This window comes from Lissotriton helveticus, chromosome 5_1 (genome assembly GCF_964261635.1).
Source record: "Lissotriton helveticus chromosome 5_1, aLisHel1.1, whole genome shotgun sequence".
Classification (NCBI taxonomy): Eukaryota; Metazoa; Chordata; class Amphibia; order Caudata; family Salamandridae; genus Lissotriton; species Lissotriton helveticus.
The window spans coordinates 1,136,052,753-1,136,071,370 of NC_136065.1; the positions used below are offsets into that span (position 1 = coordinate 1,136,052,753).

The 18,618-nt window shown below is 48.5% G+C and overlaps 1 protein-coding gene across 1 annotated transcript in view; it reads left to right on the plus strand.

Annotated features, from left to right (window-relative positions):
• Window positions 1-18,618, plus strand: part of SMC3 (structural maintenance of chromosomes 3) — an 845,399-nt gene that overhangs the window by 636,796 nt on the left and 189,985 nt on the right. Inside the window, exons 23-24 of the mRNA XM_078643761.1 lie at window positions 1,393-1,501; window positions 5,509-5,756. Of these exons, the coding sequence (XP_078499887.1) occupies window positions 1,393-1,501; window positions 5,509-5,756 (357 nt within the window). The remainder of the gene's footprint in view (window positions 1-1,392; window positions 1,502-5,508; window positions 5,757-18,618) is intronic.

Genomic DNA, 18,618 nt, shown 5'->3' on the forward strand with positions numbered 1-18,618 from the left:
CCTCTTTCCTGCCAAAAGTAGTCACAGCCTTCCACATCGGGCAGTCCATCACCTTGCCCACCTTCTTTCCGCCTCCGCATCCTTTGAAGGACAAAGAGAGGCTCCACCGTCTGGACCCAAAACGTGCGATCTCATTCTATCTGGACCGCACTCTCCAGTTCCAGGTGGATGACCAGCTCTTTGTTGGTTACGTTGGCGCTAAGAAAGGATGGGCCGTGCACAAACAAACCATTTCTCGATGGTTTGTTTTGTGCATCAAGGCTTGTTATTCACTGGCTAAAAAGGAGCCTCCTGTGGGGCTGCGTGCCCATTCCACCCAGGCCGCGGCAGCTTCTACTGCCCTGGGTTGGGGAGTCCCCTTGCAGGACATCTGTCAGGCAGCTACGTGGGCCTCGCTGCACACGTTTGCTAGACACTACTGCCTGGACAGCCAAGTCCGGAGAGATGGCTTTTTCGGCCGTTCTGTTCTCCAGGACTTTCTGGTGTGATCATTGGTTCGCAGACCCACCACCGGGGTAGGTATTGCTGGGGTATCTATTCTAAGGTTAGGAATCTAACACTAACCTGTTTCTTTCAGATGCACAAGTTACTTACCTTCGGTAACGATATATCTGTAAGAAACAGTAGTTGGTGTTAGATTCCTTACCGCCCCACCATTCCTCCCCGTTCTGCGAACCGATATCTAGAGTTAAGGTTCTTCCCTTTGAGGGCCCTAGTTTCATGGCACCAGTGTCAGTTTTTATCATGGCTCTGTGTTTCTTTCGCAGAAAAGCTGTGTATAAGAACTTACGTCAGCACGCGAGGGTGGCGTCTAAGTACTCCGACGACGTCATCCTGACGCCGATGACGGACGCGAGCCGCAGACTACGGCTACCGATGCGCAGGGGTACTGCTATGCAAAACTTTCCGGATCCAGTCTGATGCCTGAGGATATTCTAAGGTAAGGAATCGAACACTAACTGCTGTTTCTTACAGATATATTGTTACCGAAGGTAAGTAACTTGTGCATCAAGTTCATTACTTAATAAGAAAGCATCCAATCCATTTGTATAAATTAAAAACAGGAAGGGGGCTAGGATGTATCCTTGCCTGACTCCCTCCTTATAAATAATTGGGTGGTTTTTTTTTCCCCTTTACTTCCATATCTTATTGTGACTGGGACCGAGTGAAACCTGCGGAGTAGAAGCATTTTGTTTTTATATATGAGTATCTTATTCTCAGTTTAAAATGGTGCGGTAAACATTGCATAGTTGTGTGGTTTTAGTTGAAATTTTGCTTTGCGTTCTTAAAGCTTGCAACACATGATAATGATATTTTGTGATAGAAACAGAGAGATAAAATAATGATTTGTGTTAAAGAAATGTTTTATTAATAATGACATATCTTCCAAAGGAACTGAATGAACTTAGAGAGACTGAAGGCGGAACCATTCTTACTGCCACTACATCTGAACTTGAAGCAATCAACAAGAGGATAAAGGACACCCTGGCACGATCAAATGGTTTGTAATCTCAAAAGATCTTTAGCAATTGAACAAGTTACATTGGCTGCGTTTTGAAATCATATATTTTTTTAAGCCAGCCTACATTCATTTTATTTTCATGTACAAACTACCAAGCATTATTTTTGTGTTCAGTGTTTTCAATCATTTTAATCAAAGAGAATACAAAACAAATATTTAATTATAAAGAAATAAGTACTTGTGTTACTTTTACTCTTTCTGGCACCTGTGGGTGGTATGCTGCTTTTCTCCCTGCCACCTGTGTGGAAGGGAGAAACATTAAAGATCTTTCCTTGGCAGAGCACCTCCCTAGGACTCAGATTAGCCTGGGTAAATGATACTAGACTTGTTAGTTCTGAATACCAGTTGCTGTTTGGCATTCCTAAATCTTCCAGAACGTTGATTTCCACCCTCCGGTTCGTCCCGCCCACAGGCATTAACAGAGATTCGTGGTAGGATTCCAGCACTACCATCTCTTGGTTCTTCCTTTCGTACTGGCAGCTGCTCCTTGGCTCTTTATGCCCGTGCTTGCAGTTGTGGCAGCTTCATAACAACTATCAGGTGTCCATTTATTTCCATACTTGAACGACCGGGTTTTGGAAGCGCTGGTCAGAGAGCACCTTCAGCGGACGATGATTGTCCTCCATGACTTGAGATTTACCAACAATTTCAAAAGGTCCCAGCTCTCCCCTATGCAGAGGCTGACCTTCATAGTGCCGTACTGAACACAACCCACATTAAAGCCTTTCCTCTATCGAGAGTTGTGGATATGCTGGAGTTCCAGGGTTTTTGACTATGGCTCAAATCCTAGTTGTGGACATCTTGCATCTGTTTGGCCTTATGAATCCTGTTGGAGGCACAAGCCAAATGGCGGATGTAGAAAGCTGGCTTTTTATGTAGTTATGGCAATGTAAGGGCACACCATGTCCAGTCAGCCCTTGTATGGTTTACAAGGCTTACTTTAATAATACCAAGTGCTCTATTTATTTATTTATTTATTATTTGTGGTAGTTTGGTCGAGCAGCTTAGGCTTATCAGAGTGGAGTGTTAAGCAGAAAGGGAGTGGGAGCACACTGCTTCACCTGTGCTTCACAGCTGAGTCTTACGCATTTGCTGTACACACACACACAGTCAATGCATGGTTCACAGACTCAATAAGAAATCTGAGACCAATTTATAAAAATAAAGTAGATTTTTATACAAATGTACACAACACGTTCTTTAGAATAACTTTAGTACAAGTGGAGATGTTGATTTTAGAAGGAAATAGAAAAGTAGCTCAAATAACGGTTTTTGTGGCATGCACCTTGAACGCTAGGAGGACAACACACTTAGCAAAGAGGTACTTGCAAGCGGAGTTCAGTGGTGCCCTTTACTACTTAAGGTGCTATGGGAGGGGGGCAAGGTCCAAAGTACCACCATCAGTTTCACTTTACCTGCCCTAGTATGTCCGGGTGCGGAGGGGCTGGTCCGGTTGTTATCCTCGAACGCTACACCAATAAAATCAAAGTGACCCAAAACAAAGGCAGCAAGGGGGGACTTGAGTACAAGTCTGAATGAATCCAAAGGGGGGCTCAAGTCGTGGGGACCCCCTAGGCCCGGGGGACGCAGTCAGAAGTCGTGGACCCAAGATGTTTACCTTGGGTGCATAGGTGCTTGGTTGGCTGGCCACTTGAGTTTGAGGCTCTCAGTGTACTTGCAGAGGGGAGAAAAACAAGGCAGCAGAGCCTCTCTGGTTTTGGGTCTCATCTGTCCTTTCCCTTGACAAGCAGAAAGGCTTCCAAGGCTGTGGAATCCGGGCTAGACGGGAAGTAGGTCTTGGGTGGAGCAAGTGCCCCGGTACTCATGGTATTGGTGCTTGGGGGGGGGGACTCCTGGAGCGTCTAACGACTCGAATCTCTGTTGAGAAACTGGGCTGACCTCTTAGAGCAACGGAGACACCCTCCTGAAGTGGTGCTCCCTCAGTGGACCCGATGGCCAGCCGCACGGTGAAATAGACAGACGTGTTTGATGCAGGGGGGTGGCTCCTTCACCCCAAGTGAGATGATAGTTGGTTGTCGAAGTCCTGGACAGTCTTTCAAGAGTTGGAGAGGATGCACAGCTGCAGGATGACTCGGATTTTTGCAATTTCTAAGGAGCAAGCAGCGAGGCAGGGCTTGTTGCCAGGTTCTGTGCAGGTCCTTGGTTCTCGCGGTATCTTGTCTTCTTTGTCCTTCAGTTCCCAGGAAGTCGAATCTGCAGATCTGCTCCCGGGGGACCCTTAAATACTCAATTTAGGGCATTCTAGGGGAGTACGAGGTAGTAACCAATGTACCACCTACCCCTAGGGTAATTACACCCCTTATAGGACCACTTGATCGAACCAAAGAGTTCCGGGGTGATGACCAACTCTTTATATAGGGTACGTGTGTGCAAAGAAAGGGAGCACTGTCCAAATAGGACTATATCCTGCTTAGTTATCCTCTGTATCAAAATCTGTCACATCTTAGAGCAGAATGATCTTTCTAAAGGGCTTAGAGCTCATTCCACCAGCGTAGTGTTCCTGCTTCTGATATCTGCCAAGCAGCCACGTGGGCATCGCTGCACACATTTACCAGACACTACTGCCTGGATTCCCAGGTTCGCAGAGAAGGTCTGTTTGGTCGCTCGGTCTTGCAGGACTTCCTGGTCCAAACCTTTCCGCAGTCCCTCCTCCAGGGATGGTATTGCTTGGGTATCTGTTCAAAGGTAAGGAATCTGCAGCTAGATGTCTCTATCAGATCAACAAGCTACTTACCTTCGGTAACGCCTTATCTGGTAGAGACATGATCTAGCCGCAGATTCCTTACTGACCCACCCATCCTCCCCACACTGCAGATTGGTTCTACGGTCGAGGGCTTTTTCCTTTCAGGGCCCTAGTTGCCTCTTTTAACACATCATGGGCAGTCACTTTATGGCTCCGCGCTTCTGGGGTGGAAAGTCGTGAAATGTACTGATTTCAGCGTGCCGGAGTGGTGGTTATATTGACGCTGCTGACATCAGGACGACGAAGAACACGTGCCTATGATGTCACGTGGAGTTGACCAAAGCCTTCTACCGGTGAACAGGGTTACTGCTATCTAAAATCTTCCGAATACAGCCTGACGCCTGGAAGCTCAAAGGTAAGGAATCTATGGCTAGATCATAGCTCTACCAGATAAGGCATTACCAAAGGTAGGTAACTTGCCCACCAGAGGTAAAGCAGCTATCTCTGCTCGGATTAGAAATACGTGAAATGAGGTTAAGGGCTTCAGTGTGACGTCCTCTCTCAATATTCCCATATGGTGTTAGTTAGGAGCCGGTCCTTCTTTCATTTCCGTTTCCCAGTTGTTTGGATTGAAGAGACTTATCAGTGCTGCGTAGTAATACCGAATAGTCTGGAGGAAATCTTAACAAAAAATATTATGATACTTTATTTCAGTAAGGCCTTTACATTTTTTGTGTGTGTGTTTTATCCCGTTCACTTAATAGAGTTGTAGAAATCCATTGGTTGTTTTGAAAAACATGTTGAGATATCAAAACTTTGTTCTGCATGGTTTAATTTTATTTATGGTTGTAATTGTGATGTACTTATCATCCATTTTCTTTACTTTTACCTTTTAGACAGTGGGCTTTATGGGGGTGTATAAAACTCAGGAATTTAGCCTCAGATAGGCTGCAGTATATGTACCTGCATTAAAAAGTGCCTGGTCGCCACTATACTATTTCAATGTATGATTTATATGTTGTAAAAGTGTTCTGAACACTGTCCAACATATTTTACTGTTTGAGTTCAAATGAAGGTTCCCAAGATGCAGAACTAGGAATGCAATTAAGTAACTGGTCCTTATTTATTGTCACTGCTGAGCAAAATCACACAAATAAATATGTCATCTAGCACTGAACCTTGAATAGTTTTCCAATAATGTATATTTGAGATATTTTAATGAGCCTTATGAAATTTAGTGGGCTTTAAACTCCAATATTATTTCTTCATCTCCCCATTTTAGAGCTTGATAACACCATTGACAAAACTGAATCTGAGCTCAAAGACCATCAGAAAAGCTTGGATCGTGTAAAGAATATGGAGAAAGATCACATGGATGCCATTAACCACGATACCAAAGAACTGGAAAAGATGACAAATCGGCAGGGCATGCTTCTAAAGAAGAAAGAAGAGTGCATGAAGAAAATAAGAGAATTAGGATCCCTTCCCCAGGAAGCATTTGAGAAATACCAGACACTTACATTGAAACAGGTAAAAGCAGACCTAGTGCATGCATATTACATACTAAAAAAAAAATCATGCACCCCGCTCTCTTAATTTTCTTGAGATGAGCCAATCTCACAACAGAAGCATCCAATTCAACAAAGACTACCAACTTACTTCTACCTCTCTTGCCCCTTGACACTTGGAATACTTTGGTCTTCCCCATGTATATCTCCACCCTGCTCATACGGGCCATAAAAAGGCCTTACCACCAACCAAATCTGTTTGACATAATAATGTCAACATAAACATGTTGATAATTGCGTATCTGATAGACTTCTAGGTGCAGATTACTTAACTCAGAATTATCGACAGACATCAGACTGGATCCGGGAATTTTTCATAGGCAGTACCCCTGCTTCCTGCTAGGTGGCTTAGTTCGGCTCTGCGTGGCGTCACTCACCTCTGTGTGCTGCCCTTCGGCTCTGCGAGGCATGGCCCGCGCCAGAAGTGACGTGTGCAGAGGGAATGTATGGGCCACCCCAGTTCTCTCGTCTGTTCTTTTCTTTCTGCGCCAGAAAGCACAGATCCAGAAAGCTACCCACAAGTCGTTTTTGACTGACTTTTTAAAAACTTTTTGCCTAAAGTTTTTTAGGTCTTTCTCCTGGTATGGCAGGGATGTCCATTAGGAAAGCTGGCTTCAAGCTCGGTGGCACCTATCACCGACAGATGTTGGTGACGGACCCTCATCTTGTTTGCCTCTCGTGTCTGGAGCATGATACGAAGACCTGCGTGGACTGCTGCGCCATGCACCCCAAGGCCTTGAGAAAGTGGTCCTTCAAGCTCTTTGCTGCTCAATGTATGTAGCCGTGACGGACTCAATCCCAGTCGAGAGAAAGGTCCCTGGATCAGTCGCGGAGCCATCGATCTTCAACGCAGTCTAATTCGTCCTGCGTTGGGTAAGTCCCACAAGAAGAAAATATATTAGAAGTAGAAGAGGTCCTCGACTTCACCCTGTCTGTCTAAGTCATCTGGTGGAGACGAGGGAACATCGTCTTGTTTGCCTCTCGTGTCTGGAGCATGATACGAAGACCTGCGTGGACTGCTGCGCCATGCACCCCAAGGCCTTGAGAAAGTGGTCCTTCAAGCTCTTTGCTGCTCAATGTATGTAGCCGTGACGGACTCAATCCCAGTCGAGAGAAAGGTCCCTGGATCAGTCGCGGAGCCATCGATCTTCAACGCAGTCTAATTCGTCCTGCGTTGGGTAAGTCCCACAAGAAGAAAATATATTAGAAGTAGAAGAGGTCCTCGACTTCACCCTGTCTGTCTAAGTCATCTGGTGGAGACGAGGGAACATCGTCACTTGAGGCCTGGCTCCGCGGTTGAGCCTTCGTCTGGGCCGGTTTTGTGCCTTCCTGAGTTTCCGGGAGCCAGAGCGACCTCCGCCTAATCCACCAATTTTATGGGGCTAGGCACCTCCTATTTGGGCGGCCCAACCCCTCTGGTGCCCTTTCGGGCCAGTTGGTTCGGTAGGGGCCCCTTCTGGTTCCCCACCAGCAGGTCTAGCGAAGTCAGGCCCCTTTGATTCACTGATAGATCCAGACTGATCGTACGACCTCGACCATCTCCGATGCCAGTCCCGATGTCAACTCTCCCAGCAATACCAGTGCTCTCCAGCAACACCGTCCCCATTCTCATCTCGGACTCTGACATGGGGCCGGAGGTGCGTCTGCTAACACCGACTCTGAGGCCGACTGGAGACTTGCCCTCCAGCCCTGAGCCCTATTCCTGTGGGCTAGGATTTGGGGAACTTTGGGAGGGGCCACTGGACCCCGAGAAATGCCATTCCCTAAACCCCATCATGAACTGGTGTGAGGAATTGGTGGACGTCATTGGAGTAGGCACATTCCCAGATACTGTCAATGTCTCTTCTCCTACTGTGGCTACAGAGGAGGGAGCTTCTTTTGCTATGGTGGTAAGAAGGCGGCTGAGGTCCTGGACCGTAGCCTGCCCTTAGTGACAGTCAGGACTAACGTCTTAGCAGAGGTGCTTCAGCCTGGAGTGACCCCCTCAGAGCCACTTCTCCCTTTTACTTAAGCCCTTACGGATATCCTACGTGGGACATAGTCTAAGCCCAGCACAGGGGCTCCTGTGAACAGGACAATTGCTCACTGCCATCGCCCGCACTAGAGGACCCCAATTTCCTCGCTCAAAACCCTACCCCGTAGAGCTTGTTGTTCCAAGCCTCAACTTCCTGCACATTCCCTACCACTCCACCAGATAGGGAATCCAAGAGGCTGGACACTTTAGGCAAGAAAATGTTATCTTCCACCAGCCTGGCACTACCATTTCTCCCATGCTCTGTTGCCCAGGTGCTGCCCATGGTCCCATATTGCAGACAGGAGAGATGCAACCAAGTTCAAGATCAGATGTGGGCTGGGTACGACCGACTCGCTAGATAGAGCGGTTTCTTTTTCTGTGGTCTTACTGGCATTTCAGAGGGATGTCCAAGTAAAGCTTATGGACATACTCGTGGCTCGAACAATCAAAAAATTGTTACTAGACCTTCAGGTCTAGTAACTTAAAATGTACTCGACCTAACTGTAAAGCACTTGACCTATGTGAGCAAATGTGACAAGTTAACAAGATTTAAAGGCATTTTTATTGCTCATTAAATTTGTGAGCAATAAAGATTCCTTTAAATCTTGCTATCTTGTCACATTTGCTCTGCTGTCAAAAGTCGGTTTGTCTGCCTACTCCCCAAAAATGGGGAGTAGGACCTTAAAATTGCTTGCCCTAATTAAATCTGGCTCGCAAATGCGAATGGATTGTTTGAGCCTTGATACTCTGATGGTTCTTGTCTCTTCAGAAGTAAGGCGGACTCAGAGCTGTAGTGCTTAAAGGATAACAGAGCTACGACCAGGTCCTTTGGCAGTCCATGGCCCTCTGCCAACCTTTAGCTCCTTTCGTGGCCACAGAAGGGGCTTACCGCCACGTCCTTACCCGCCCAGCCACCACTGCATGTAAGCTTCCCAGCCTCAGCATGGCCAAGGGCGCTGTACCCCCAGACCCCGTGAGTCGGGCAGCTAGAGTTCGGGCCAGTCCACCATCCCCCGGCAGCCGCAAATTCCAAACCTCTTTAGTTTGCCCTCCAACCATTTTGGCAACCAGTGGGAGTACGCCATCACCTGCACTACTGGAGGTCGATAACATCAGACCTCTGGATTCTCTAGATTGTCTGATGGGACTGCTTACTCCCCTTGGTGACTACCCTGCCCCCATGCCACCCACTTCTGACAGGCTGATGGGAGGACCATCTGTCCTTACTCCACCAGGAAGTGGTTACTGTCTTGGTCAAGGGAGCCATAGAGAGGGTGTGGACGCCAGAAGTAGGTTGTGGTTGTTATTCATGCTTGTTGGACTTGGCCCTTCTGGCCGGTTCACCCCTGAACTTTTTGCTTTTTATATGTGACCTGGGGATGGTGATTTTTGGTTTCTGCGCACTTTCACTGTGTCCCAGTGGAAAGTGCGTGCGCACTCTGAGTGCGTGTGGGGAGATAGGCATGCCCTCCCATAGGAATGCATGGGGAATGTATGTGTCCCTGGTAGTTCCTGATGCGTGGGTGTGCAGGCTCAAGTATGGTATGTGCGGACTCGTGTGAATGAATGCTGCCAATGATGCGTGCAGCGTGTTTGTGTCTAATATGGAAGTGCCACTTCTAGAAGTGTGCCTGTCTGTGCAGTGATTGGCTGGAGCTGGCTGGTGTGCCAAGCTCCATGAGTCATGATGTGTCTGCCCCGGTGATGAGTGTTGAGATTAGCATGTGTGATGTGAGGGAGGGGTGCACCTGGGACCTGAATGGTGCTGGGCTTTCCCCACACAATGCTGGCTCCGCCCCCTGTGGTGCGTCTAATGACCCTAGCCTGCCTAGTGAATGGAAAGGGTGGCTGAGGAAAACAAAGTACTCCAAAACCAGCTGCTAATGGTTTTTCCCCCACCCTGCACCCTGAGACAAAGGGATTTAATGTATAAAAAGGGGCTGTGTCCCCTTGCAAAATGCTCTCTTCCTGATCCAAGCTGAGGGGGGCTGCTGCTGCTGCTGGGCGCCAGAAGGACCGCCACTGGGGATTGCCTCCCTGCCTAGGAGGACCCTGTGAGCTGGCTCTGGGCCCAGCCTTGCCCCACCCCCCCATCCTAAAGGACTTTTTGCTGTGACTGATCCTGGACTTCTGGGCCCCAAGCACCTGGCAGCGTTTTGTTTACCTTCAGGGGAGCGCTGGCGTTTTCAGCGTGCAGCCCCGAGCTGCCCTTCCCTGAGTCCAGAGATTTCCCGGCGTGGGGATCCCCCCCTTTGCGGCTGATTTGCGCCACGGGTGCCACCCTGCACTGCAGGAGCCGCTTATTTGCAGATTTCCATTAATATCGAGTGCCCACCTCAATTTATTATTTACTTAAAAGGAGCCGGTGCCCACCCGGCATTTGCCCCAGATTGCCGCCGTAAAGCTGCCCCAACGGGCCGCCGCGCTGCCTGCGGTGACCCGGAAGTCCTTGCACGGAGGGCAGGAGGCGGCCGGAAGTCCTGCCCCGCAGCCGCGGAGCGAGAAGGAGCCTGCAGCATCTTGTCCTCGGCGAGGCTCCCACGAGTGAGAGAGCCCCGTCCGCTGCCCGGCAAAGAGAAGCCCTGAAGCCCCGGACCAGCGGAGGAGCCGGCAGCCTGTCCCTACGGAAGGAGGGGCGCGAGGCACCTTCCCATGCCTGCCCCAGCCTCCACACTGAGCAGGAGTCCCGGCCGCCAGGAACCGCGGCAAGGAAGCAGCGCCAGAGAGGAGAGCCGCCCCAGGAGCAGCCGCCGCACAATAAAAATATACTTTTCTCGAGGTGAGTATTCTCATGTAATTACTTGGCAAGGAAGCAATAAGGTTGTGCACACAATAGTTATAGTATAAGCAGTAAACGACACAGTTCTGAACCACACACTAGCATTAAACTCAATGGGTTTTCATAGATAAGTACAGTTGATTACTTTACGGATTACTTTGGTAGTCCCAGGACTAGATCTAAGATTCAGTCCTGGGGTCTAAGCTGAAACCAGATTAGCAAAAACGTGTAAGTTACTGTGCAGAATGTTCCGGAATAGAAAGCGGTTTTAAAAGTTCACACTTAAAACTTTTCAAGGTAAATCTGACAATGTTATTCAACGGGAGGAAATTCAGGTTGCAGGTAAAGTATGATCGCTTTACTTTTGTAACCCAGCACTAGTCTCCTAGGGCCAGCACTGGGGGCTTAACTCAAAACAGGTAGGTAATTGCGTTTCAGTATTTCGTACAATTTTTGAAGAATATTTGCAGTTTTCAAAAGCAGACAATAGGTTCCTATGGGGAAAAATACAGGTTACTAGTAAACCCGCTAGGGGTTACTTTTGCGGTCCAGTGCTGGCATGAAAGGTACACTACTGGCTTCTCTGCTGATCACAGGTGAGTATTTTCGGAATCTGACTTTGGCTGAATTTATAGGAATATTTTCAGTTTTCAAAATTCCACACTTGGAAAATTTTAGAGTCAAAATGGGTCAATGTTATCCAATGGCAGGTAAGTGAATTACCGGTTTCCAGGTGAGTACTTGGTTGGTGAAGTTAGGGTTCTGGGTGTAGACTCAGGGGTCCCCCAGGGTCAGGTGAATACAGTTAGTTCAGTCCCAGCGGCGCAGGGGCAGCCGGGTGCAGAGGTAGGTAGTCCTAATGTTATCCAATGAGGGAATGGGGGCCTTTGGCTGGTGGTGGCTGGCTAGCAGGCCACGCGGCTCTGGGAGCTGGGCTCCTGGTCACTTGCTCAGGGCAAGGGGGGAAGTAAGATTGGACAGAGGGGCCACAGCCAGCGGCACTCGGGCGGCTGGGTGCAGGGTGATTTTTAGCAGTCGGGGGCTCAATGTTATCCAATGAGGATCTTCACAAAGGCTGCAGGCTCGGGGACGGTGACTCTCCAGGGGCAACCAGTACTTCGAGAGGTAAGTTGAGATCTTGGAGCACAGGTAGGTACCCCAAAGGGAGGCACAGGGGGCCGCAGGGCGCCGGGTGCAGGGGTGTCTTTAGGGGTCGGAAAAGCTTACACTCGGCTGGTCGCGGTTGTGGTGGCCCCTGGTTCTGAGTCTGCAGGCGTCAGCTGGTTCATCGAGGAGGGTCTTTGGGCACTGGACTTCTGGTCCCAGTCGCCGGGGGGACGTCCTCGTGGTCTTGGCTCGGGTTGGCCCGGCCCGAGCTCGGTTGGTGCAGAGTGGGCTGGACCGGAGCTTCCTGGTTAGCACCAGGTGGGGTGTTGCAGCAGAGCCTCTGCTGATGGTAGTCCCAATCTTCGAGAGGGCAGGCAGGTCCTCTGGGTGTCCCAAGGTTGCTGTCCGCAGAGGTCGCCGGGATTAGGCAGGAGCAGGTTCCAGGATCAACAGGCCGGTAGGGCTGGGGCCAAGTCAGTTGTGTTGTCCTGTTGTTAGCAGCTGCGCGGCGGGTCTTCTTCTTGATCATCTTCTTTTGATATCGGGATCTGAGGAAGGAAGGTTCAGGGAACCCCTAAATACTAAATTTAGGGGCATTACAGGTAGGGCAAGGGCAGGGACCAATGGGTCCCTGTCCTGGGGTGAGGACATCCCCTAACCTGCTCCTCTCCTGTGGGAGGGTGGCCATGAGCCTTGCTGGGATTGAGCAGGGCTCCCCATCTACAGGATGGCCGGAGCCCGGGGTCGTGCTTCACCTCGCCTCCTCCACCTGAGGGGTGTAGTTGGCAGAGGTTGGCACCTCCTCCTTGGAGACTCTGCTGTCCTCCTGAGGCGGAAGCCGGGAGTTATACTGTTGCCTGATTTGTAAAATACTTTGTTTATTCTGCTAAATCGCCGCATGCCTAATTTTTAAATCCCTTGTTTCATTTTGTGAAATCGCCGTATTTTTAACTACCTACCCCGCAGTCATTCTGCACTCAGCCGAGTTAGGTGCTGAGTCAGAGGTTACTGAGGCGGCTGAAATACGGAGCGGCAATCTTAGGGTGGGGTAACTGGTAGCGGTCTAGGCGCTAGTATAAAGGCAGTGAGTTGTGGGCCATCGCAAGACTCTGCTGTCCTCCTGAGGCGGTAGCCGGGAGTTATACTGTTGCCTGATTTGTAAAATACTTTGTTTATTCTGCTAAATTGCCGCATGCCTAATTTTTAAATCCCATGTTTCATTTTGTGAAATCACCGTATTTTTAACTACCTACCCCGCAGTCATTCTGCACTCAGCCGAGTTAGGTGCTGAGTCCGAGGTTACTGAGGCGGCTGAACTACGGAGCGGCCATCTTAGGGGGAGGTAACTGGTAGCGGTCTAGGCGCTAGTATAAAGGCATACGGGCTTGCCTCCGCGCAGCGGACGCGGTCAGCGAGCCCGCCTCTGTCGTGCCGAAGTCAAGCCAAAGTCCAGCCCGTCCGTGCTGCGACCGGGCCAAGAGCAGGACATGCTGTGCAGCCAATTCCCAAATATCATCTCACTAGAGATTTTATATTATCACTCAATAAACAGCCTAATCCTTGTCATCATCGCCTGAATGTGAATACCTGGGCAGGTCCAATTAGCTGTTACCAATGCAAACGAATAAAGGCAAGAAGGGTTCCTAGGAACATTATCGGGGGACTCATGAATGCAAGATCAATGTGCAAAAATGCACTCCACATTTATGACCTAATAATAGAGGGCAAACGTGACTGTCTCTTCATCACTGAGACATGGCTAAAAGAGTGGAGCAACCCAGATATTGTACACGCTCTCCCACCAGGCTATCTAATCCAAAGGATGGATAGGCAGGAACAACGTGGTGGAGGACTTGCGATTATTTATCGGGATACCATGACATGCTCTATTATAGAGCTAGCAGACATTAAAGGAGCAGAAAGCATTGGCTTCTGTCTCTAAGTCCATGACTCCTTTACCTTTACGGGAGCCCTAATCTACCGCCCACCCGGCCAGAAAAATCAATTTTTGGAAAGCATTGGGGAAGTGTTTAGTAATTTGACGCTTAGGTTTGCAAACTTTACGCTATTAGGAGACTTGAACCTCCACTTGGATGACATCACTGATACAGGGGTAACCTGTTATAGAGACATCTTGCATGTCCTTGGGCTAACTCTCCTCACCTTAGATACCACCCATAAAGCTTGCCATATACTAGACTATAACTTAGACATAATCAAAGTAGAGCCCCCTTTGACGCAAACCTGGTCAGACCATAAATTCATTGCCTTCAACTTTTTAGTAGAAAGCATGGTCGCAGGAAAGAGCGCTGTGATTACCAGCCGGGCGAACACACCTTGCTGGAAAAAAATTATAGAACATCCTGATTTCTCAAGATGTGTTAAGGAAAACAAACCCTCTCTGACGGGGAATACAATGACAGATAATCAGCGATTTGGGGAATGGATCGGTGAAATCGGCAAACATATGGATCCCTTAAGCCCAGATACCAGACCCCACTGTAAGAAAAAATCTGCACCTTGGTTCTCTAGGACCTTGAAAGAAAAACAAAGTGAAGTGAGTACACTTGAGCGAAGATGGCGTCGTAACTATGACATCAGGGATCTAGGTCTCTATAAAATGGCTAGGAGAAAATATCATGCCCTTATCCGGTGCGCAAAGGCGGACTTTTACACAGCTGCCATTGAAGCTACAAAAAACAAACAGAAGGAGATCTTTAGAATTGTAAATATCTTCAGGAATCCCAAAATACTCACACAGGAAATCCCACCATCTCAGATGCTGTGTAACTTTATAGCCAACTTCTTTGAGCATAAGGTACACGATATCACCAAAGATTTTCCGCCCTTTGAATCATCTGCCTCTGATGAGGTCTTGATGATGGACACAAAAAAGGCGAGTATGAGGACTTTTCGTCCAATTAGCCTAGAGGAATCCCACCAAGCCAAATCCTCAATTAAATCAGGATCTACTTTCGATCCCTGTCCTCTGCCATGTTGCAGGCCATGATAGATACGGCAAATCCTATCATTAACCGCATCATTACCTCCTCACTCCGTTATGTGGAAATTCCATCAGAATGGAAACTCGCAGCGGTAAAACCCCTTCAGAAGAAGCAGGTTTCAGATCCTACGACCCTTTCTAATCTACGGCCCATATCACTCCTCCCAGTACTTTGTAAATTTGCAGAAACATTTGTAAATAGGCAGCTTACGGAGTTCTTGGAAGGAAACAATATATTGCACACCAATCAAGCGGGCTTTAGAGCCCAGCATTCTACAGAGTCCGCTCTACTGTTTACAACGGAAACTTTACGGGCTGCAATGGATCAGGGCAAGAAGCCTGTCCTGATCCTTCTAGATTTATCTGCAGCCTTCGATACGGTTTCTCATGCTATCCTTTTGCATCGTTTGGTAACATCTGGGATAGGAGGAACCGTGTTGGAGTGGCTAAAGAACTTCTTGACTCATAGACGGCAGGTGACCAGCCTAGGCCAATTTTGTTCTGAGGAAAAAGCGCGGACGACGGGGGTACCACAAGGCTCCAGTCTGAGCCCGACGCTTTTTAACCTTTATATGGCTCGCCTGATAAATTTGATTTCAACCTTTGAGATCAGCACTATTGCGTATGCGGATGATACGCAGCTGATTTTGGTTCTCGATAAGGACATGGAAAATGCAGAACAAAATCTCAAAAATTGCCTATCGGCCGTCTTCACCTGGATGAGAAATAATCACCTGAAATGTAATTCAGGAAAAACTGAGATCCTGCCATTTGGACCTAATGATTTCTTCTCTCCCAAGCAATGGTGGCCTGATGATGCGGAAGCCCCCCCGAATACAATTAGTGCAGCACGCAACCTTGGGATCAAGTTTGATGACTCCCTATCATTCAGACAACAGGCGCTGGCAGTGGCAGGTACCTGTTTTAATATCATAAAGGGCCTGAGAAAAGTTTTTGATCTCCTTCCCCTGGCAGTAAGACGTACGGTGGCTGTCGCTTTAATAACATCAAGACTGGACTATTGTAACAGCCTGTATGCAGGTTCGAATAAATCGGTCCTCCACAGGCTACAGATGGTCCAGCACGCTGCCGCCCGTCTGGTGCTCAGATGGCCCAGGAAGTCTTCTGCCTCTGCTGCGCTAGATGCCCTTCATTGGCTTCCCATCCATAAAGGCATTTTGGTCAAAGTCCTAATCATCTCCTTTAGGGCCTTTAATTCCCATGGCCCGAATTATCTCCAGAAAGGCTTTACTCGCTACCGGCCATCACGAAACCTCAGGTCCTCCACAGTGAACCTGCTCACTATCCCTAAATTCAGGCTGGCCACAAAAGGAGGGAATGCCCTGACAGTGATCGGCTCTAGGGCCTGGAACAAACTCCCCCCCCCCATCTCTGTCAGATTTCATCAGAACAGTGTTTCAGGAAATCCTTAAAGACCTGGATTTATAGCCTTACGGACACAGTGTGTAAATCACTGGTATGAAGGTTGAGGCCTCTGGACAGTACAGTTGCGGATCACCCCTACTTCTTTCTCTGATCCAAAGCGCCAAGATGCTCCCTGGAGTGATAGTGCGCTATAGAAATGTGGGATTACATTACATCACATTACATTCCTGATATAGTTTTTCCCGCCAGAGTGGGGGTAGAACGGGTGGGGGGCCAGTTGTTGGGGACAGCAAATGGTCTGGAGAAGCTCTCAGAGGCGTTATGCCTTTGAAGCTTCCCCCTGTCCATCCTGGGGGAGGAGACATAGCACCTCGCCCAGGATGTGCATTGTTGCAGGCCCAGGAGAGCGGGGGGGCTCTCCACCCAGGGGTCCAGCAACATGTCTGCTGGGTGGTAGCCTCTGCAGCCACTCAGCCCAGACGTGGATTGTAGGTTCGGGTTTTGGAGGGCATCTCTAAGATGCCCTCTCGTGCATTTTACATTAAATCCCACTCTGGCATCAGTGCGGGTTTAATGTGCTGAGAAGTGTGGTACCAAACTTGTCAGTCTTCAGTGAAGCCATTATGGTGCTATGGAGTTCGTAAATGACAACCTCCCAGCACCATATACTCTTAAATGGCAACACTGCACTTACAGTGCCCAGGAATGGCCCTGGGTACTGTAGGGGCACATGGCTCATGCACCTGGGCCCTCACCTCTGGCATAGGGCACCCAGTTAGAGGGGTGACTGAAGTATGCCAGGGCAGTGGGTTCTGTCGGCATGGCACACAGGGATATGTCTCATGTCGACTCTTGTTTTAGTTCTGTACTTAGGTCACTCAGCCTGCAAAGGCAGTGTGTGGGTGCCAGGGTACAGGGCCCCTGAGGGTGGCACAATAAGTGCTGCAGCCCTCAGGGGTCTTCTCTGGTCACCATGCCCTGGGTACCCATTTACTAGGGACTGACAGGTGGCCAGAGATGCCAATTGGGTATTTTGATTCAGCATAGCTTTTCTTTGTAGGGAAGGAACACAGGCCCTGGGTACCTGATTGGCAGGGACCCAGGGCACACTCAGTCAAAGTACATCAGCAGTTCAGAAAAAAGTGGGGGCATACCAAGTCAAGGAATATGGCACTTTCTCACAGAGAGCAAACTCTCTTAAAAGGTTTTTGTACGTGTACCTCGATTGCAAAGTAGGTGCAAAAGTCCTGTAGCACATTTTCCACTACTCAACCATGGTAGACATAGATGAGTTACCACTCACCTCAACATAAGTGCAAATGGCGCCTGCCAGGGGTATCCCGAGACAGGTTTAATTTTCAGCTGGGACTTTGGTCTGCACTCTTACATTTCCCCTTGTCTCCCACCTTATCACCCTTCTTTTCTCTTCTGCCTAAAGTGATCAGGAAGATAGTAAAGGAAGCACCAAAATTGATTTTGGTTGCTCCAGACTGAACAATGAGAATCTGGTACATCAAGTTTCTCAAATGAATCATTTATCTACTTTTCACTCCACTGTTCCATGTGTACTTTCTGACTCCGCGAGATGGCTTGTACCAAACCTGAATATTTGGACTTTGAAAGCTTAAATGAAAATCTAGAGCACCCAAGCCTTCTCGGAGGAAGTACTTAAGTTTGATCTGATAGCTAGTGGACCCTTTACTAAATGTATGTACTTCAGTAGTTCAAAGGGTTTTACTGATTATATTTTTATTTATTCATATTTTGCTTCTAATGTAGTCTCAGTGCTTGCGGCTACCCAGATGTACGTCGTGGTGCCACCCATACAAAGGTACAAACCACAGACATTTTTTTAAAACTAGACAACCAGGGGATCTCAGGGGGTGCTGTGCCTTTTTATGGATCTCATCAGGTTTTCCCATGGGTTTACCTTGTGTGGATCGCATGAGCACAGCCCCAAATACCGCACCTATTACTAATTTCTCAATGTGGTGTTTTAGTGCTTTTTGTGTTGTGAACTCTTGGCTCACCCACACAAGTGGGGTACTATTCTTATCAGGAGGCATGTGGGCACTCCGTGGTAGGAAATGTGTAGCTCCCTGCAGATTCCAGAACTTTCCATCACAGAAATGTAAGGATTCTTTTTTTTAACCAAAGTTTGACGTTTGCAAGGGCCTCTAGGTAAAGTTACCAAGTAAGAGCCACACAAGCCACCCAACTCTCGATTCCCCCAGGTGTCTAGTGTTCGAGGCATGTGGGCTGCTGAATGTATATCTATGCATAGATCGCCGCCTAGTGTTGGGTCCGGATGATTGCACATTGTTGTCCTGGAAGAGTCTTCGAAGTATCACGAGATAGGTGGCTCCTCCCTTGGACTACAGTGCGCATGGGCATCCTCTCCATCTTCAGATTGTTTTTTTCCGCCATTGGGTTCGGATGTACCTTCTCGACTCAAGTTCGGAATATACTTAAATACTTTTCGTTAGGCCAAAAGGCCTTCGAGGCGTCGGTATTGTCTCTCGTTTGGTGCCCAG